This window comes from Lathamus discolor, chromosome 4, assembly GCF_037157495.1.
Source record: "Lathamus discolor isolate bLatDis1 chromosome 4, bLatDis1.hap1, whole genome shotgun sequence".
Taxonomy (NCBI): domain Eukaryota; kingdom Metazoa; phylum Chordata; class Aves; order Psittaciformes; family Psittacidae; genus Lathamus; species Lathamus discolor.
This window is the reverse complement of record NC_088887.1, coordinates 65,404,982-65,427,176: the sequence shown is the minus strand read 5'-3', so window position 1 is coordinate 65,427,176 and position 22,195 is coordinate 65,404,982. Positions and strand designations below refer to the sequence as shown.

Genomic DNA, 22,195 nt, shown 5'->3' with positions numbered 1-22,195 from the left:
CGTTGAAGGCAGGGTCTAACATCCGCTTGATGAAATCTGGTGTTACTGTATCGTGTTCAGGAAGGCAAAACCGGGAAGATGAACTGCAGTCCATCCGGAAACACACCGTGCTTGAGGAGGACTCCAAACATCAGGAGTTCCCTCTAATTTGATACTTAGTGATGCATGGAGAAAAGTGTTTGTCTCTTTTTTTTTCCTTCTGGATGATCTTGCCCAAACATATTAAACAGGAAGCTTATTATTTTGTATATATGAATAAATATTTCCTTAAATATCAGTCTAGAATTTTGCCAGGTGGTGTGAATTGTTGCTTTTTCCTGATCTCTTAAAAACAGTAAACCCTATATCTTTATCAAAGTTCTGAAATATTTCTACTTTATTTTATTGAAATTAGCATGATGCAGCTATGCTTTTGCTGCTTTAATTATACTTTCAGTTCTTAATTTTAAATGTTTTGGTGCTTCATGTTGTTAAACCCTAGCCCATAGTCAGCTATTGATAACTAAATGCTTTGGCTTGTATTTCATGCATTGAAAAGAAATAAACCTATCCACAGCCAGTTTTTCTCAGTTCTAACTGAAACAGAGATGGGAGGGTGTTTTAAAAATTAAGGTAGCGCATGGCTGTGCTTTGCCATCTTCACTTTCTGTTCTGTGTATTGATGATGCTTAGCTTGGATGCTTGTGATTGCGACTGCTGCTGTATTGTAGGAAAAGAATAGGCACATAGTTTCCAGATTTTAGGATGTCCATATGATGGCTCCTGATTAAGGCTGTTGGTCCAGAGATGAAGATTGCAGCTAAAGTTTTAGGCAAATACCTGCTCTGTTGATGATCTACTAACATGTAGTGTGCTGTGCATTTTTAGACTGCTACACTTCAGCGATAAATGTATGCTTTGTACATACATTGATGCATTGTTAAATATAGCTTTGTTATGTGGGGTTGTTTTTTTGTAGGTTTTTGTGTTTGGTTGGTTGTTTTTTGGTTGTTTTTTTTATTTTCCCCAAAGAAAATATAACTTGGTTATTTTACAATAACGTTAGTGTTTTACTGTAGGCTCTGGGGGAAGGAAATTCATTCTTAGTTTTGAAATTCTGCCCTGCTTGGTGTTAGAAGCAAATACAGCAGTTTAAATATAGATCTTCAAGTAGCTTCTGGGAAATGAACTTACGAATTAATTGATTTTACTTTTAGTGTTCTTATACCTCTATTTTAAAATCATGAGGATCAATAATTAGCTTTGAAGTAAAATGCCTCAAGGCAATGCAGCCTTTCAGGTCAAAGTCTTTGATCCAGGCTAGCAATGCTTAGAAGTCCAGGAAGTTTTGATGTTATTTCTTTACTGCAGAAATTCCCCCCCTCCTCCCCCCAGTCTAATTTACAATGTAATCTGTTTCGGATAAGCTTTCTTTCCATTGTATTTTGTATAGTTGCCTTTGTTAATGGTTTGGAGGCTATAAAAATAACAAATGATTATGATACAATTCTTTAGAATCAGTTTCAAAAAATGCAAGAGGTAGATAAGAGTAATGAGTTCTGGTGCTAGGTTGAAGTATAGCCTGTGGCATCGTGGCTTAATATTTTTATGGCTTTTTTCTCATAAGAAGTGCAGGTGACTACCATGTGAAATAACTAAGCTTTCCATTCAGTGTATTTAAGACAAGAAGATACCTAGAAAATAGTCAAGAGGAAAACAAAAGTCTACCAATAACCTTGGGCTGTTTCTTGGTTTTGAGAACTGTTAAAAGATTATAGTGTAAGATACAGTCTTGGATTTCTTTTCTACATTTGCTTGGCCTAATATCACAACATTATCATGTTTGATGACACATTGGTACTGTTTTGCAGCCTGGTACGTGTACTGGAGATGCAGAAACCATGTAGCAGGAAGCTTTGAGCAGTTGTGGATTATCAGTTTCTCCCAACAGCAATAAAAATTGAAGAATGAAGGCGACTGGATTTATTTCCTTATGGACGTTGGTTTTATTGCCTTGTGTCCAGCTAGCAAATCCTGCAGAGCATGAAGATGTAGTAAAGCATGCAATAAAACTGCACCGTGGGAAAGGAGCTGTTATTGCTCAGAGAAAGCAGTGGGTGTTGGAGAGCTGCAGAAAACTGTCTGGTCTTCTTCGCCAAAAGAACGTTGTTCTCAACAAACTAAAAAATGCCATAAGAGCGGTTGAGAAGGATGCTGGACTATCAGATGAAGAGAAACTTTTTCAGGTTCATACCTTTGAAATCTTCCAAAAGGAGCTAAATGAAAGCGAAAACTCAGTCTTTCAAGCAATCCATGGTCTCCAGAGAGCTCTACAGGGTGATTACAAAGATGTTGTAAATATGAAAGAAAGCAGTAGACAGAGGCTGGAAGCCTTGAGAGAAGCTGCAATTAAGGTTAGTTCACCCATGTTTATTACTAGAGTACTTGTGACTTTCATTTTATCATGGCACAGTTTCAGTCTGTTTTAATAAAAAAGAGGCTTTACATAAAACTTGCGATGTGTACTGTTTAAAATGGATTTTGCATGAATTGTTCTCATTAGTAAAATTAAAAGTAGTTATGTTGTAGAGCTTAAAACTTACTAGCAGTCAATAGTTCTTATTTGAAAACAAAGCTAAACATGATTATAAGACCTATGACAAATGTTATGTTAAAGGGAAAAGCATACCAGAAGTGAGTCAGTGCACATAGCATAATTGCACTAGACACTGCACTAGACAAGCCAGTGGGATTGTCAGAGTGGAAATAATGCCATAAATTGGCAAAATACTGTTATTTTCCACTTAATGAGAATTGTTCATTCAAAACATATACTTTAAGCAGAATGACTTCTTGCCTTTCATTTCTATATTCATAGAGATATGGGTAAAATGGATGTGCAAAATATGAGATGACTAGATTTTTAATCTAAGTATAGCACTCCTAGCCTAAAAAGTGCAGGTCTGAAGAACAGTGGATTCGAAGAAAAGCACACATGAGTAACAGTTGAGCACAAGTACTTTATGGAAGATTTGAGTTCTCATGTCAATGCAGACCTGTTAGAGTGTGCAATCTCTGCCACTGTCTACTGGACTTTGTAGTACTCAGACTGTACTGAAAAGTCTCCCATTGAGAGAAAATGTCACTTAGCTCATTTGGTATTTAAACTGCCCTGTTTCCTTGCTCTATCTGTCAACCACTGGAGGAATATATTAAGAGTTTTCTTTGGTTTCTGTCTCCTAAAATAAGAGTCTGCCCTTGCACGAGAGAACATGAGCAGGGGGTGGGGAGTAATTGAGCTATAGAATCACAGAATTGTTTGGGTTAGAAAGGACCTTAAGATCATCTAGTTCCAACCCCCCTGACATGCACAGGGACACCTCACACTAAACTAGGTTTCTCAAGGCCCCATCCCAGCCTTGAATGCTGCCAGGGATGAAGCATCCACAGCTTGGGCAGCCTGTTCCATTGCCTCGCCACCCTCACAGTAAAGAACTTCTTCCTTGTATCTAACCTGAATCTTCCTGTCTTCACTTGTCCTGTTGCTACAGTCCCTGATGAAAAGTCCCTCTCTGGCATCATTGTAAGCCCCCTTCAGATACTGGGAAGGCTTCTATAGTATCAGAGCTGGGAGAATCTCTAAAGGACATTTTTTTGTAAGAGATGGGCAGGTCTTAACAGGTGAAGATGGCAAGAGATTCTGTGCAGTGAATTGTGGCAAGAAAGGCTGGTGGAAGCAGAAGTTACTATGCAGGCTTGGGAGTTTGGAGTGGTCCGTGGAGTGAAAACTAAGGTTGAATTATGACAAATTTGGATAGGGAGTAGCTTGGATCTAGGTGTGTTCCAATGAAGTGCTCAGTATGCCTTTGATATTGGCACTTAATGTAGTGCCAGCCTCTGCTGCATAGAAGTGTAATAAAATTACTTTATTTTCTTCAGAGTTCTTAAAATAGCACTAGTGAAGCTGTCCAGAATTATCCTTCTCATTTACCTGTTTCTTGGCAGCGTTACTGTAAAATACTTAAGTAATGTGTCCTTGAACTTGAGCATGGTGCTTCCTCATTTTTGTCATAGGAGGCCTGTGTGTGTAATGATGTGGTTTAGATGTGTGTCCTGTTAAAACTTAACTTCTGTGGGGATGGATTGTGCAGGCTTTTCTGTATTATCATATCAAGATATTTACTTGAATGAGCAATCATTTACACTTCTTATGTCACATGCATGACTATTTAAACAGAATACTTATTGTTCTAACCTTACAACAGCCATTGTTATATAAAGTGAAATGAAGGATAATGGGAAAAGGGAAAATGCATGCCACAAGGATGACAATTACATGGGGTCTAGTTTTGTTCCAGTTTCATTTTACTGTAATGATTACTTTGATGTAATCATAAGACATCCTTTCAATTTTTTAAACAGTGATTGAATGGAAAATACAAATGACTGTAGGGGGTACTGGACTCTTACCTTCATTTTATTTCTGTTTAGTTGAAGCATTATTTTAGTGTTGAGAGATGTATGCATGTCTGATGCATTTCCTGCTGGGTCTGTTGCTGGGAAAAGGTATCACAGAATCATTCTGGGGGGCAGGGAAGGAAGAAGTGGTGATGTCAGCTTCTGTCTTCCTTTGCTCCAGGAACCTGTGAGGAGCTTCAGGAAAAAGCAGCAAAATCTCATTTTTTATCAGCTTCTAATTGCTTGAGTGCTTCCTACTCAGACGTTAATGGAAAACATAACTCACAAGTAGTGCAAAGATGCCTCCTCTTCTAACTGTGCTTTTTGTCATCTCTCGTTAAAGAGCAACAGTGACACCGTGTTCTTAACCAGCATTGCCCCAAAGTCTTACTTCATCTTACTCCATTTTGCTCATGTGTTTCTAGGTGTTCCAGTCTCCTGTTCAGTACACAATCCCTATCTGTATTACCTTGCTTAACCAATTGTTTGTATGTACCTTGTGATCAGATGTCTCCAATCCCAGCACGAGTTGCATAACAGTGTGATGTGGTGCACTTCTGCTTAACAGGCAGCAGGCTGTTTGAGCTAGCTTGTCCTTCTTATGGACACTGTTCTCTGTGATCGTCCCACTGTGACACTGTAGGTGAAAACAGAGATGCCACTTTAATAAACTACAAAGACCTTGGTCTTCATTAATTAAAAGAACTTAAACCCAGATTTTTTTTGAAGCTCTTCTACCTTGCTCTCCAGAGAAAGTTAACTTCTTGCAAATTAGAGCATTATTTGTTTTTCTGCAGTTCTTTATTTCTCTAGCTTTCTTCAGCCTGTTTGTCTCAGCTGACAGAAAGGACTGATCGTCTCCTTCCACCCAAAATCTGTTCCATTTTTGAGGGGAAAGAATCTAATCCTTATCAATTCCATCTGGTGTTCTAAGTTGTTATTGACTGAGGAAAGAATCTGCAGCTCATATGGGGGCTGTTTTTTACATCTTTGAAGCAATGTCTGCTAGCAGAGAATGACAGATAGGAAATGTTTTTCCTTGAGGCTGTATGGGAGTGACTGTGTCTTTTGCTTATGTGTTGCATAAGAACTAAAGCAATTGACATTGGGCCAAGCACATTAATAGTTACATTTTTCCCAACTTCAGTTATTTTGGGAACTGGATAATTTCCATCATGCCGGTATAACTATGGTGATTCTAAACACCAACAGACAGCAATTCTGTAGTTTCATCACAACTGAAGATACTCATCTGACTGTCCAGATTTCAAAAGGGCCAAACCACAGTACTCTTGTGTTGGCATCAAGGAATTAAGGACATTATACGCATGTTCTTGCAGGTTTCAAGGGGAAAAATATTCATCCGCAAACATGCGGAGGACTGAACACTCCAGTTATTAAACATAGGAATAGGGGACCAGTTTAGATGCCCAGGCAGATAAAACACATAGCTTAAGGGAGATCTATATTCTGTCTGATAGTTCTAACTGGGTATGGCAGAGCATCCAAAATAGGGACAGAAACTTAGGTTTTCTGGGAATTCAGGCTGACCTAGAGATTGCTTGTATTTTATGCCCAGTCTGTTTTTTCCCTTGGTAGTAATACTGGCTCTTTTGAAGAACAGATGTAGGGTGTCTGTTATGTAAATATTCTCAGCATCCTGAATCTAATGGAAAGGAAAGCCTGCCATTGCATATATTTCCTCATTCATAGTTGTTCTCACTCTCAACCAATATATCTTTAAAATAATGTAGATATGTAAACTGAAGCTCCACCCCCTCCAGTCCCTTGTCCTTCCCAAACCATCCCAAACCTGAAATTATACCCTGTCAGTACACAAAGTATTTTGTTTGGTTATTGTCTCCTTAACCATGTTAAGTCCAGTCTTGATCAGGAAATACTTTTTAGTTCATTTTTTTGAACCTGAAATATCCAAAAAGAAATGAAATACCATAATTTTTATCAGGGAAGCTACTGAAATATTTTCATGCTATGTTGAACAACATCAGTATTTTTTTTCTTCTGAAACCTAGAAGTGGATTTTAGAAGTCATTAGTCCAAGTTCACAAGAGGCTCAGACTGAAAAGATGGACAAAGTATTTTAGTTTTGATAGCAAAAATGCTTCTTGGGAAACAAAGGGGAACCTCAGCCTGTGTGCTTGACTGCTCATCTGTACTCTTCTGTTTTTATTTTTTTTCTAGCTGTTTCCACAGTTATTGTAATTTTCAGAAAACCATAAACAGACCTCTTCCCATGTTTACAAAACAGCTTATAAAATTAAGATTCACTGTTTTCCTTCCAATTTGTTTGTTGTAGCTAGTAAAGCTATGCTTTCAAGGTTATTATGCTTCCCTGCTAAAGCACTGACCTCTAAACTTTACTTGGCTCTGAAATGTTTCCTAGAGTTCCTTGAAGTAATTCCTTTCTTGTGTTTTCTGGATTGCAACCTTGGGGCAGCTCTATAGTTTAATGGATTAGAAAACTCAATGGGTGGATATTTTGTTTGACTGTTACTTTTCTTGCTCACTTCCCCCAGTGAAAACTGGCAAGAGAAAGACTTTATAATCATATTTGAAGACTGTTACATTGCTTTTGCAGTTCCACTTGTAGGATATTCTGTGTCAAAAGAAGCATACATTTATGTCAAATGTTTTTCTGCTCAAAGGCCTGGCCAGCACTTCATCTGTGTATTGTAAAATTCAACAGGAGGAAATGGAATATGTCGAGCTCTTAGCAGCAGAAAAACATCAGGTTGAAGCCCTTAAGAACATACAGCATCAAAACAAAAGCCTGTCAATGCTTGATGAAATTCTAGAAGATGTCAGGAAGGCAGCTGATAGATTGGAAGAAGAGATAGAAGAGCATGCCTTTGATGACAACAAATCTGTAAGTGATATTTAAGACTCAGTCTTTTGGTTAATGTGCATTTATTCTTTATTTTATATTTGTATTCTAGGCCTGTTTCTCTTGTGTTAAATAGTTATGATTTTAGTGACTATTAAAAAAAATTAAATTTGACTACATTTGTTTTTGCTTCTGTTTCGACAAAAGAAAGTATTTAGTGGTAGAATGGTTGCCTTTTAGGAGTGAGCAAACACTCCTAAAACTCCTAAACACTCCTAGTGAGCAAAACCCACTTTTTGCTACTGTTCTCTGTGGTTTTGATTTGAAAGTCATCCCTGTGACTGACAATGACAGTGACAAGTGTAATGTCTCACTGATACAGCCCATGTGATTTACGACACCTCAGTGATGGTGGTGATATTTAGAAGTTGCAGGATATAGAGTTGCAATGTTAAGTGTAGTCTCTACTTTTTTCTTTTTCATTTTGTTGAGAAAGTTATGGGAGAACAAGAATCCTTGCAGTTAGTTTGCACAGTCTGGGAAAAGATGTATTATTCAAGGTAAGCACCTGCAATGTGGTTTTGGCCTTGCTTTCTTCTCACTTCCTTGGCTTTTTATACCTTGGCCTATTTGCATTGTTCATTGTTTGTGTTGCATGACAGACAGTATCCCTCAGGTAAGGCAGTGTGTATTTGGAGCTGGGTGTATATCAGTTTGTTCTGCTGTCCCATTGTGCTGTCCTCAGGGACTGACTGTCTGAATTGGTCCTTGTTTGCGTGTATGTGGATCACAATTTTGTCTGGCTTTTGCTCTTGGAAGGTTTTTATTGATGTGCAGGTTGACTTCCAAGATGAGCATAGCTCTTGAGTTTTTCTGAGGAGGAAAAGCTGAGTATCTCTCAGTAGGAAGCAAGACCATTTTTTGTGCTTGTATTGACAGAAAGTGAAAGCAGCTTTTTATTTTGTATTCACCAGACCGCAGCAATTGCCCCCAGTAGGAATACTGCCTAGTAGGACCAACTGTGGGAAAGGGACGAGCTGGCTGGAGTGCCCTCTTCTGTGCCGCCGGGGTATAACGGCACGTTTTAAAGAGATCAGGAATGAGGTTTCCTCTGCTACACCTGTTGATTGGAAAAATGCCAACTCGTCCTTTTTCTCGAGTGTACCTCTTTGGCTTTTGGCTTGTGTCTCTATTCATGAAAGAAAAGGAATCGTGAAATGCAACCTGGAGGACTACTTACATCTCCATCTTTGCAAGAAACAGCTAGTGTGCTTTCTTTTAAGCTAGAACACTAGAATGTTAGAACAAAGAAGCTCTAATAGAATAATCAATAAGCAATATAGTCAAATAGAGAAGTGCAGTAGGTAGAAATTAGGACAAAAAAAATCTGAGTTAACCTACAGTGCAAGACAGGAGCATTTGTGCATCGTGTTCTGTTATGTACAACCTGCTTTTTGGAGTTGCTACTTGGAGAAAGAATCTGGATTTTATTTCCCATTATGTCCTCAAATTTATTTGTATTTAAGAGCTATGAACCCATGCCATCTACTCTTGCTCTTCTAGCATAGTCTCTTTTTTCAATTCCCTTTACTCTTGTAAAAGTAAATATGCACTGTAATGTATTTATATATATTACACAGAAAAAAAAATGTTTATCATAATGGTCTTAATCTTACAAAATTTTTCCTTTTTTGCTAATACTGTTTCTGACCTAGAACTAGACTGTGAACTCCACTACACGAGAAATGTATTTATCCTATTGCATTGCTCTCATATGATATTTGGTAAATTTTGAATTTTGATGCAGAGAATCATAGAATAGTTTGGATTGGAAAGGACCTTAAGATCATCAAGTTCCAACCCCCCTGCCACAGGCAGGGACAGCCCACACTAAACCGTATCTCCCAAGACTCCATCCAGCCTGGTCTTAAATACTGGCAGGGATGGAGCATTCACAACTTCTTTGGGCAACCTTCCAGTGCCTCACCACCCTCACAGTAAAGAACTTCTTCCTTATATCCAGCCTAAACTTCCCCTGTTTAAGTTTTAACCCGTTACCCCTTGTCCTGTCACTACAGCCCCTGACGAAGAGTCCCTCCCCAGCATCCTTATAGGCCCCCTTGAGATACCGGAAGGCCGCTATGAGGTCTCCACGCAGCCTTCTCTTCTCCAGGCTGAACAGCCCCAACTTCCTCAGCCTGTCTTCATATGGGAGGTGCTCCACTCCCCTGATCATCCTCGTGGCCCTCCTCTGGACTTGTTCCAACAGCTCCATGTCCTTTTTATGTCAAGGACACTGGAACTGTACACAAGCGAGGTCTTGCAAGAGCAGAGCAATTTGGTTAGATTCCAGCCACACAAGCCCCCAAGAGGAACTTAAAACAAGCTCCTTAGGAATTTGGAGTTCCAGAGCTTCAAAGTAGGCGTTTCACTGCTGATGTAGTTTGTAAGATAATTGTGCTTAGTGAACACCATTGCTGATGTTGTAACATTAAATTCCCAAGAAGATACTAGAACAGATGTTGGCTTATTAGGCTTTTGATTTTAGGCAAAGTAATAGTCCTCTGCAAGATGGGAACACTGCACTGAACAGTGAAGTAATTCCAGTGTCAAAGTAAGTGTAAAGTATGTTTTGTGTTGCAGAGCCAACATTTAGCAGTAACCTCTGAGCTCTGTTTTAGTATCTCTGGAGTAGCAGTAAGGGTGTGAGACAGGGAGTCGGAAGCAAGGATGACAGAAAAATTGTAGGACTGGATACTTACTGTGTATTCTGGTTAGAAACAGTTCTTCATGTTTGCTGACTGTAGGGAAGCCTTTCTTCTTTGCTCCAATACTGTGACTATTAGTTTGCATGTGCATGGCATGCAGCTGCTCCTGTTTTTTCCCATCAGCTGAAAATGTAAAAACGTGGTTTGGTCTCATAGACTTGGCAAAGGACACCTCATTCTGCAATGCAAAATAGCCTGGTAAGTGGGGAGCTTATGGAGGTAAAGGCACTATAAATATTTATCTAAAAAGATAGGTTTGGGGTAAAAAGGGATGAAAAAACAACTTTCATAATGCATAAAAATAGTCATCAGCCTCTCACTTCAACAGCTGAAATGCTGATGTTTGAAGCAGCTATTTATGCTTCTGAATCATAAAATCATAGAATAGTTAAGGTTGGAAAGGACCTTAAGATCATCTAGTTCCAACCCCCCTGCCATGGGCACACCTCACACTAAACCATCCCACACAAGGCTCCGGTCAACCTGGACTTGAACACCGCCAGGGATGGAGCTTTCACAACTTCCTGGGCAACCCATTCCAGTGCCTCACCACCCTAACAGGAAAGAACTTCTTCCTTATATCCAATCTAAACTTCCCCTGTTTAAGTTTGAACCTGTTACCCCTTGTCCTGTCACTACTGTGTCTAATGAGGAGTCCCTCCCCAGCATCCTTACAGCCCCCTTCAGATACTGAAAGGCTGCTTTGAGGTCTCCACACAGCCTTCTCTTCTCCAGGCTGAACAGCCCCAACTTTCTCAGCCTCTCTTCATACGGGAGGGGCTCCAGTCCCCTGATCATCCTCGTGGCCCTCCTCTGGACTTGTTCCAACAGTTCCATGTCCTTTTTGTGTTGAGGACACCAGAACTGCACACAGTACTCCAAGTGAGGTGTCACAGGAGCAGAGTAGAGGGGCAGGATCACCTCCCTCGAGCTGCTAGTCACGCTCCTTTTGATGCAGCCCAGGATACGGTTGGCTTTCTGGGCTGCCAGTGCAAGCTTCATAATTTGTTTCGAATTATTTTTTTTCCCCCTCTGTTTGATTCTTAGTGACTTCCAGTTCTTTAGAGGCCCACCGTATTGCATGATGTACAAAAACAGGGGAAGAGGTCATTCCCATGATAAAAGTTTTCCTTTAATTATATACGTACACAAAAATATAAGGAGTAGAAGAAAAGGATAAAAATTGCAGGTTAAATATTGAAAATGCAATATTTATCTGAACAATTAGGGGAAATGTGCTGGGGAATCAGTAAAGGAAAACAGGACCCTGTTTTATAGATGTCTTATGTGAATGCACTTTGTCATTAAATTGGGGAGCTGCTTGGGCAAAATACAGCAATCCAGAAAAATTGAATGTTTTATAGTCAGTCACAGCAATGACAGCAATCTACTCTCTTTACTGAGTCTAAAAGAAATAACAGCCTTAAGTGTTTTTGAATATTTGTGAAATCTACCTTATTAAAAATACAGTGAATAATGAAGTCATCCTAGTGTATTCCACTTTGTAATTACAAGCAGTTAAGACAGACCTGGATAAAACCTTCTTATTCTCTTCTTAAAATTTACAGGACAGTGACTTTTTCTTGACTTGGAACACAGTCAGTTCAGGTTTTTGTGAACTGAATATCACTTTGTAATCTCATTGTAACATTTTATTCTCTTGAACAAAAACATTTTAATCAAACCTTTTGTGTTCTAAATGTAATAAAGCATTAAAAAAAAACCCCACCCAAAACAACCCCACAAACGTTTCAGGTTGGATGCAATTGGAAATCCTGGTTTGCAATTTTACAGCTGTGAAATCCTGTCTTTGCATTTTTTGGTTGGACAACTTGGCTAAAGAGGTCTGGAAAAACCTTTGGTTTTAAAACATAAACCAAATTATAACCTTTTCAGTTATGGGCATCAAGTTTTGATAAAGAGACTGAAAGAATTCTCTAAGAAGAAACTCCAGTATTTCTAGTTGGTGTCAACAAGTTCTAGAGCAACTTAAGCACAGCTAATAATCTCTCCCTTTTTACTGTATACTTCACTGACAGCCCCCCTTCTCCCTCCACATTTCCTTTTCTTACAGGTAAGAGGTGTAAACTTTGAGGCAGTTTTAAGGGTGGAAGAAGATGAAGCCAACTCCAAAAGCAATACTTCAAAAAGAGAAGTAGAGGATGACTTAGGTCTTAGCATGCTTATTGATTCCCAGAACAATCAGTATATCCTTACCAAGCCCAGAGATTCAACCATTCCTCGCGCTGATCATCATTTCATAAAGGTAATAATTTTAGAGACATTCTTGTCATTCATTTTGGTAAGATTTAGTCCCACTAGTTTGATGCCAGTACTGCTTGGTTGCATTGAATACAGTTTTAGTTTTTTTTCCCCTCTAAAGTTACCCTAACATTCACAATTGCCATGTCTACTAGTGATCTGGCCAATGTGTTCCCTACTTCTAGTACAGTCTTTTCAAGACTGATAGTGATGCTGCATGTATCTTTTCTGATTTTGATTTAACTTGTTGCACCTTCGGGGCACCATCCCTTTTCCTGGACTACAGTATTAAAACAAGCTACTGCTGTGCCCGATAAGCCACTTCCATGTTGTCACTAGAGAGAATTTACCTCTTCATGCCTTGAGATGAAAGAAAAGGGGATGCAGGAAACTACATGGACATGGGTTTTTATCATAGTTGTGCTTCGTAAAAAAAAAAAAAAAAAAAACACCAAAAAAAAAAAACCAAAAACAAACAAAAAAAAAAACAAAAAACCCACCCAAAAAACAACCACCACAAAACCAACAACAACAATGACAAAAAAAACCAAACTAACAAAAAAAACCAAAAAACAAAAAACTTTATTTGGATTTTTTTATTTTAATTAAAACCAAACCAAACTGGATCTGTTTCACTGTTTTATTTTAATGCAAAGTGGCTTTCACCCCACAATTCCCCAGGAAACTGTATACTTTCCATAATATATTTAAAATATTTAGTAATTGATAATAAGTCCCCAAAGCTATCAGTTACTGAAGGTCACTACCTCTGATGCTTCATCTGCAAAAACGCAGTGCTTACACCTACAACGAAGTGTTCAGGTTAGTTTACTAAAGTTGTGTTTTCTTTTCACAGGCAGTATTCTGTGTTTAATTTTACACTGCTATTTATCCTTTGAAATAAAAAGATTAAAAAACCCACTTTAATTTCATCACAAATTTGTGTTTTGTATTAATGCATTTGTAAATCTTGCATATTTAGGATATTGTGACAATCGGAATGTTGTCTTTGCCATGTGGCTGGCTGTGCACAACAATAGGATTGCCAACCATGTTTGGGTATATCATCTGTGGAGTACTCCTGGGACCATCAGGACTAAATAGTATAAAGGTAAGTATGCAAGTTGCTTCTTCAGTGATTTCATTTGTTGAAATCTTTAAAAGTAGCTTTAAAAGAATGTTATTGCCAAGCTCAGATGTATTTAAAACAAATCCCCAAACCTGGACCTTTGTAAAAGTAGGCCTTAAAACTTGAAACAAAGGTCTTTGAATCACTTCTTGTTTTCAATTTTTTCTCCTATATAATCATGACAGAAGTGGTGGTTGAAAGTGAAAGCTGTAGTTGTGTGTTGTGGGGTTTTCTTGTTTGTTTTCTTTTTATCTTTAATCATAAAGCATCACATTTAAGAGCCAAATTATTTAAATGACATCAAATATTCAGAAACTTGTGAAAAGTGAGTGTTAGCAGTGGAGGAAGTGTTTAAAACAAGTAATTCCCTGAGTAGGATAGCCTGGCTTCCTAGAGAGTTTTTTGCATCTCTGTAGCTCTTTCATCCATCCTAGTCACCTTAGTTCTTTGCCTGTCCCCTGTTCACATTCCTGGAGTCCCATGAACCTTTTTAGCTCTGTCACGTGTACCCTGATTACAAACTCATGTGAAGCAGTGGGCTGTGGTTGATGAGACATTGCACATGTTTTGATTAGTAGTCTGGTGTGCATTAACAGATTTTTAAGCCAGCAGGCAAAACAACACGTTAAATTTGCACGGTGATGTCTGGTTAAGTTATATGTGTCTTAAAAATGTTGAGTGTCAGAGGAACTGAGGAGGCAGCCAGATGCTAATCTGGCAGGGAAGAGAGTTTCCATCTCCACTTCTTTGATTGATGATGGATCCTGTCCTCTTCTGCTCTGGACTGTAAACACATTGAAAGGAAGTGTTAGGGTTTTAAAACAGACTATTTCAGTTGGAAGGGATCTACAGTGATCATCTAGCCCAACTTCCTCAACAACTCAGGGCTGACCAAAAGTTAAATCATGCGAAGGGCATTGTCCAAATGCCTCTTAAACACTGCCAGGCTTGGCACATTGACTGCCTGTCTAGGAAGCCTGTTCCAGGGGCTTTGACCACCCTCTCGGTAAAGAAGTGCTTCGTCATGTCCAGTCCGAACCTCCCTTGGTGCAGCTCTGAGCCATTTTCACAAGTTCTTTTACTGGATCCTAGGAGAAGAGCTTGGTACCTCACTTTGCACTTCTCCTCCAGAAGCTGTGGAGAGTAGGGAGGTCGCCCATCAGCCTCCTTTTCTCCAAACTAGACAAACCCAGAGTTCTCGCCTGCTTCTCACAGGACATTCCTTCCAGCCCTTTCACCAGCTTGTGTTGCCCTTTTCTGGACACATTCGAGGACCTTCACCTCTTTCTTCAATAGGGGCACTCTGAACTAACTACCCACAGTACCCAAGAAGAGGCTGCATCAACACTGAATACAGCAGGATAATCACCTCTTTTGACCAGCTGGTCATGCTGTGTTTGCATCTCAGGATGTGGTTTGCCTTCCTGGCTGCCAGGGCACCCTGCTGATCATATTGAGCTTGCTGTCCACCAGCACCCCCAGGTCTTCTGCTGCAAGGTTGCTCTCCAGCCACCCCTCTCACAGTTTATACTTCTGCCTGGCGCTACTTCATTCTAGGTGCAGAGTCCAGCATTTGAACTTGTTAAATTTCCTCTTATTAATCATTGCCCAATGCTCCAATCTATCTAGATCTCCTGTTCCTCAAGAGAGTCAACAGCACCTCCCAATTCGGTATTATCAAACTTGCTAATGGTGCACTCAACTCCTGCATCCAGATCATTGCTAAATATATTAAACAGAACTAGCCTGAGAACTGAACCCTGAGGAACACCACTGGTGACTGGTTGCTAGCCAGATGTAGCCCCATTTTTCTGTTGTGAAGAGGAAGACAACCACTTTTCTTGCTGTTGCACCCTTTTTGCTGAAGTGCAAAGGCTGGTAGTTTTACTGCTCTGAGAAACTTATGCATGGAGTCTGTAGGATGAATAGCAGCACGGCAGCTACAGTCTAGCAGAATGATTATATTAATAGACTAATATTAAAGTAACTTCTGGTATGCAGACACTGGGGGTTAAATCGTATATGCATGAACTATAACCTGTTTATTTTCACCAAGCAACCAAGCTTACCTGGATCAATGTATGTGCATTTAGGGTGACCAGCACTATCCAACCAAATTAACTAGCAGCAGTCAGGTGATGGGGGGGGGGGGGGGGGAAGTGTTTGAACCCTAAAGATGTTGAGGGGACTTCTGATGTCACATGACCAGCAACTGAACTAACAATGGATATAGAATAAACTATTTGTTTTACAAATAGACTTAAAATTTGTATTATAAGTAGACTGCTGTGCACTGATTTTTTTTTTGTTTTTTTTTTTTTTGTTATTTAAGTCTATTGTACAGGTGGAAACATTAGGAGAGTTCGGTGTATTCTTCACCCTCTTTCTAGTTGGTCTGGAGTTTTCGCCTGAAAGATTAAGAAAGGTATTTTTGTATAATACCTCTGTATTACAGGATTTAATTGCTACTGTTCAAGTTGTCAGTTATCTTTCAGGATTTTACACTCTCCCTATAATATGCTGGTGTACTTTTGTACATTTTTGAAAAGACAAATATGGTTCTTGCTTCTGCTCTTTGGCTCTTTGGAAAGAACAGAACACGTTATTTGTTCAGTATCTTCAAAAAAACCTCTTTGCTATTTCTCTTCATTTAGTAAAACGGTTTTTCTTTACTAGAAAAATCTTACACAATTTACAAAAATCCATTTCTGCTTTGTTTTAGCATGCAGTTGCTGTTACGGAATATCCAGTGACGTTTGCCTGTCCTGTTGTAAAAAAATTCAGTCAAGTGCTGCATTTTGATTTGATGATACATGCTGGTACTGGCTGATAAACTGATTCTGGCAAGTGTGTTAGCACAATCTGGAATATTACATGATGTGGCCATCACGATTCAGAAAAAAGTTGCAATTTTCTTTTGGTCTTAATTAAAAAATGGTTATCTCATAAACGAGCTAGATTTTAATAATGGAAAATACTGCTGCAAAATACGTGAAGGCTGTATGTATTGTAGAGTTGCATCATGTGACTTGTTCCTAAACTGATGGTTGTGAGTTCATAAAAGCTTTAATTGAAGAGTGTTAGAATTTATGGGCATTCGGCTTGATCTGTTTCTAGTCCATCTGATGTCAGTGATAAAAATCAGTAATTTGAGGGTTCCTAAACTTTAGTATGTAAATTGCTACCTCGGAATTATATGCACACTAGTGTGGAGTGGGCTGCTGGTACTGTTGGTGGTCTTTGCTGTTGCCTTTTTTCCCCACCCTGGAATCACATCAAGTAACTGGCTTTCCATTTGATGATTTCAATACATTTGAACCCATACTGGACCTTTGGCCCTTAATTTGTCTGTGAGCTCTCGAAAATTTACCTAATATCTGGTAATGAGTCTTCTGGTTCATTAGAGTATCTGTGCGGCACAATAACTAATAACTGAAGTTATTATGCCTTGTAGATAGGATGACAGCCTGTTACTTCAGTGGCTCAGCACTGCAGCCCCAGATCACTGCTTATGTGTGCTGAAAATCACTGTAACTTATCAGTGAGAAAAGTGTTACCAGTCTTTCTTATAAGAACTTGTTTTCTTCCCAAGGTATGGAAAATATCTTTGCAGGGACCCTGCTATATGACGGTTTTGATGATTGCCTTTGGTCTGCTATGGGGACATCTGCTCCAAATTAGACCAACACAAAGTGTCTTCATTTCCACTTGTTTATCTTTATCAAGCACTCCATTGGTGTCAAGATTTCTTGCAGGTAGTGTTCGAGGCGATAAAGAAGGTAGGTATAATTTTAAATATGGACTGTTGTAGTATTATATTATGAGAAACTGCTTAAAAATGAAACAAAACAAAAACCACTTGTTAGGTCTGGTTTACAAGTGATTGTTGTCCTTTAACACTGGCCAGTGTTGTGTATATTCTTTTTATGAGGTGTCATCTTTGGAGAAAGATAGTGTAGCCCATAGCCCAATTAGTACTCTCCATGTTAAGATTTGACTTGATTAGGGGTTTCCTGGATTCCTTATGCTTTTTAAGAGCATGGTAACCTGTCTGTCATCAGATCAGGGCAGAAAGGCTAACTGAAATAATTCACATCCTTCTTCAGGAAACTTAAGACCAGTGCAGGGAGTCTTTCATAGCGAACAGCTCTTCAGAGAAGTACCTTTAAGTGCCATATTGCTAGCTTCTCAAGGACTTCTAATTGTTTCTTTCAACACCTTGCCATCCTGCTTTCTTCCATGTAAACCTCCCTAACAGGAGGTTAGGTAACCCTCCCACTCCTTAGAATATTTGTATCCTAATGCCTAGATGTAAAGTGTATACTTTATGCATGCTGGGTCTTACATGTGTCTGTTAGTCTAAAGATTGCATATTTTCATGAAAGGAATGAAAGGAGTTCCAGTAAATGTATAACTAGTGCTTAACTGCTAAGCAAAGTCTATATTTTTATTGTGTAACACAAGCTTCCCATTAATATATTTTATTTTTCTTTATAATATTTTAATGTCTTTACAAATATTTTCTTTCTAAATATTTTAAACTATTTACTGGGGGGGGGGGGAAGCCAAACAGAATGCTTTGAATTATATCAACACATTGAGAACTACACTTAGCCTCCATTTGTTTAAGCTATTTCTAAGTTTCTGAGTACTGCAATCATGCATAGATTCTGATGACTATTTCCATGACTGCTTTGCTGGTGTACAGGGGATATTGACTACAGCAGCGTACTACTTGGCATGTTGGTGATGCAGGATGTGCAGCTTGGTTTATTTATAGCTGTTATGCCTACACTTATTCAAGTAGGAGTGAGCACATATTCCAGGTAAACCAAAAAATTACTGTACATATCTTCCCCCCACCCCTTCCAGTTAGTATGTAGATTGCCAATATGAGTAAGCGCTACATTTAATGTCAGTTTCATGAAAAATATTCACTCTGTTCTACAAGTTCCCTTTACTATTTGTACTTTTATGTTGCATGAGGATATTCTTTCTGCTCTAGCTGCCTTAGTCCTGTCCAGTACTTGAAATTTGTAATGAAAAGTTTGTTATTGTAAAAAAATAAGTTAATTTCTTCAGTTACTTTATTCCCTCAAGATATATTTTCATCAAAGACTATGCAATAGTATTATTGAGCCTGATAGCTTATCTTGATGATCAGTCAACAAAAAAGTAAATTCTAGGCTGCAAAAGAGGTTGCTGGGCACTTGACAGATTTAGTATTCATCTTGTTTACTAATGTATCCAAATATCTTGCTGTACCTACTCAGTTTTGAACATCTGTGGAATTAGATCTTTTCACTTAAGGGGAACTGATTGGGAGTCATGAGAGCACTTGAAATAAATGTTTTGTTTGTTCTTCTCTTCCAGCATTTTTAAGGAAGTACTGAGAATACTGATACTGATTGGCCAAATTCTCTTTTCTCTGGCTGCTGTTTTTCTTATATGTCTTGTTATAAAGACTTACCTCATAGGACCATATTATCGCAAGTTGCATGCAGAAAGCAAAGGGAATAAAGAAATCCTCATCCTAGGAATAACTGCATTCATCTTCCTTATGTTAATGGTAATCTTTTAAATTAATAAAATATTCTGATACATGCAGTAGCTGACTGCATAAGTATCACAAAAGCCATCAATTATTGTTGCGTATCCGTGTACCTCTGTAGTTAATTATTTGGTTTTAAAATGTTTTTAAACAAACCCCAAATGCACAGATGATTCATACATTACAGCATAGATGAGTAAGAAGAAATAAAATCTGAATGTCAGTCAGCTGAACTTCTGCTGGCAACTTAAACCAATTAAAGAATTGTGATTCCAGTTTTAATTTTGGCTACTTTGTGTGTTTCTGAAAGTAATTTAGGATGGTTTTTGAGATACTGATAGTGCCCGATTGTGTCATTTGCTTGCGAAATTCTTTTCAATAGCAATTTTTCAATGTGGTTTTTATTATAAAATAATTTTCTGTGGGAGTATAACAATTTGGAATGAAGCTGAGAAAGTAGAGAAATGCCTTAAGATTCATAGATTCTGGTATCCCTTTCATGTTGGTTCATTTTCATCTGAATTTTCTTTGTTTGTTTCTATGTCATGTTTCAGCCCTCTGAAAAACTATTTTGCTGGAGAACAGAATGTGACGGTCACTAATAATGTTGTGGGTTTGGAACTCCATTATCCTAGATGTGCAGATTGTTATGTTCTCTGAGAATTTTGGAGGAAAAAATATCCAAAAATGTTTCTGTGCATGCGCTCTTTGGTTTTGTAGGGATATTTATTACAGGTCCAACAGAGAAAGCTCACCTCCTTCAGGGACAAGGTTAAGAAAGAAGTTAGTGAGAGCACAGCTTTACAGTTCACTGATTTCTTCTGCATACGTGAAAAATGCCATCCCTCTAAACACCTATTCATATTCCAAATGTGCCATATAATAAGAGAATTAACAAAACTAGTTTTTACTTTCTAACAAGCAGATGTAACATTTGTATAACAACTTGAATAAAAAACAACAACCAAACCACAGAAGCTGCATAAAATATCATGGTATCTAGAAGCAGCCTTACTTTCATTAAAAATATGGCCTACATAGACTGATCTAATTAAATTTGGTGTATTGTGCCCGAATCACCTATCAAATGTACAAGGAGTTTGTCTACTGACTTTAACATATATAAGGAGGGGGAGAACATGTTTGAGTGTATTGGAATTCATACTGCAAAACCAGAATGCTGCTTCAGCATCAGAAGCACTTGTGGGCGAACAAATATTTTGTGTACTTCGAGTGAAAACAAGGTTCAGTAGATCATTGCTACACTTTCAGCAACTCCTTTTTGAGCTCTAAGTTACAGAGGTATTGGTTTTGGTTGGGGTTTTTTTGCTGGTGGTTTATGTGGGGTTTGTTTGTTTGTTTGTTTTGCTTTGTTTCTTACTTGGGGAACTGTTCTCCTGAATCACAACATAAGCAAATTTAGTTTATGGTTTGAAATATCCGTTTAGGATCCATGGCCAAACTGGTACTTTTAGGTTGAGATATATACCACAATGAGCTGAAGAATATGTTGTAAGTCAGCCAGAGTGTTCACTGGTGTAGTGTTGGTTTTTCACGTTCTGTAAGCACAGAAACATTACAAGGCGAATTGTTTAAAATACTGTTCTGATAATGAATTGCTAAGATATCTGCATGACAACAGGGGTCAGTTTTGGTATGTTTTAAAACTATGTTGCTGGACGATTCCTAAGAAATTAGGGGAGAAAATAAAACCTGACCTGACAAGGCTAGCACTTACATTTACATGTTCATAGGACTGTGCATAAACATGGTGGTGAAGAAGTGCCTTCCAGTTTGACTGCCTTATGGTTGATATGGGATGACGGCAGCAAATGGAGGGAAATTGCCAGCTTACTTTATATACTCAAAGATTAAAAGAAAACATAGCTGTTAGTACTTTATATGAGAAAATGTACATACTTTTTCCTGCAGTGTATTAGGAATGTCATTCCTTTTTTGCCTAGAATACTTTTCAATTGCTCATAACATGCTTATGAACTCTTTTTTTTGTCAATTAAAAAGAGAAGGTTACAGTGCTTCCTTAATCTCAAATATTCTAGTTAATTATTAAAATACAGTTGAGATGGAGATTTTGGAATGATCACTAAAAGTTATCTCTATGTTCATTAAGGCTTTACTTCTTTAAAATGCAAGCTTAGAATTCACCTCTTTACTCTTGGGCAGATTTAAGTTACTAAAGTCTGGAATTCTAATACATTTATTTCCATCAGGGATTTCGTTAAATTTACTGGCTAACCATGTTCATTAAGCTTATATAAGAAAATATAGGTAAATTCATATAAGAAAATATAGGTAAAATAACTGCTGAACAAATGGTGGAAATTCAGCTGGAACAGATAATAGTGATATTTATTTCTTTATTTATTGCTCTGGAAGAACATTAGAACATAAAAATCCAATATTCTAATGAAAACAAAGCAGTCCTTCCTGAATTTGAGTAAAATGGGACCTTTGAAAACAACTGAAAACTAAATTGTACTGGGAAAAACATGTAAGCTGACAAAACATTTAATTTAATTTTGACTGAAAAAGCTTTCTGTAATGTAGGAGTTGAGGAAATGACAGTGCAGTGTCCAGGGATTAGTAATTGTTACAGCTCTGTTTGCTGAAAGCGAAACATTAACAATGATGCAAGCAGAAAGGGAATACTAAATGCAAAATACTTTCCAGGTTTTGCTTATTTAAGGTATTTTGCTGAGAATGCCTTTTTGCTAGTAAAACAAATCCTCTCCAGTGTGCGTGTGTTTGTGTGCACCCACATGTTATATATAATAAACTCTGAAGCTACAGATCTAGTATACGAGGAAGTATATCGCCTTATTGCTACTATTACTAGACAGCCAGAGACCAGGATGGGAATAGTGAAAGGAGTGTCTGTATAAATCTGGATATAAATCAAAAGAACAAACTGGAGAAGGGGGGGATAGGGTTAAGAAAATTATGTAATTTTTGGTTCTCTTCTTGCCCTCTCATTCACTTCATACTTAAGAGTGACCTATAGATTTTGTAGGCATTAAGTTGTGTAGTACCTAGTGAGAAGACAAGAAATAGCAAAATCTGCCTCGTTATCTACCAGGCCCTTGAGCTCATCATACTTGTCATAGAGTGAAGGAATGGAAATCCAGGTTTTATTTGGTGGGAGCAAATCCAGATGGACATAGAGTTTGTTCCAGTCAAGTCAG

At 38.2% G+C, this 22,195-nt stretch overlaps 1 protein-coding gene across 1 annotated transcript in view; it reads left to right on the top strand.

Annotated features, from left to right (window-relative positions):
- The window catches only part of TMCO3 (transmembrane and coiled-coil domains 3), a 34,184-nt gene that overhangs the window by 1,022 nt on the left and 10,967 nt on the right, over window positions 1-22,195 (top strand). The window contains exons 3-10 of the mRNA XM_065677868.1: window positions 1,851-2,393; window positions 7,145-7,324; window positions 12,125-12,316; window positions 13,295-13,423; window positions 15,774-15,866; window positions 17,034-17,220; window positions 18,150-18,267; window positions 18,815-19,010. Of these exons, the coding sequence (XP_065533940.1) occupies window positions 1,947-2,393; window positions 7,145-7,324; window positions 12,125-12,316; window positions 13,295-13,423; window positions 15,774-15,866; window positions 17,034-17,220; window positions 18,150-18,267; window positions 18,815-19,010 (1,542 nt within the window). The 5' untranslated portion in view covers window positions 1,851-1,946. The remainder of the gene's footprint in view (window positions 1-1,850; window positions 2,394-7,144; window positions 7,325-12,124; window positions 12,317-13,294; window positions 13,424-15,773; window positions 15,867-17,033; window positions 17,221-18,149; window positions 18,268-18,814; window positions 19,011-22,195) is intronic.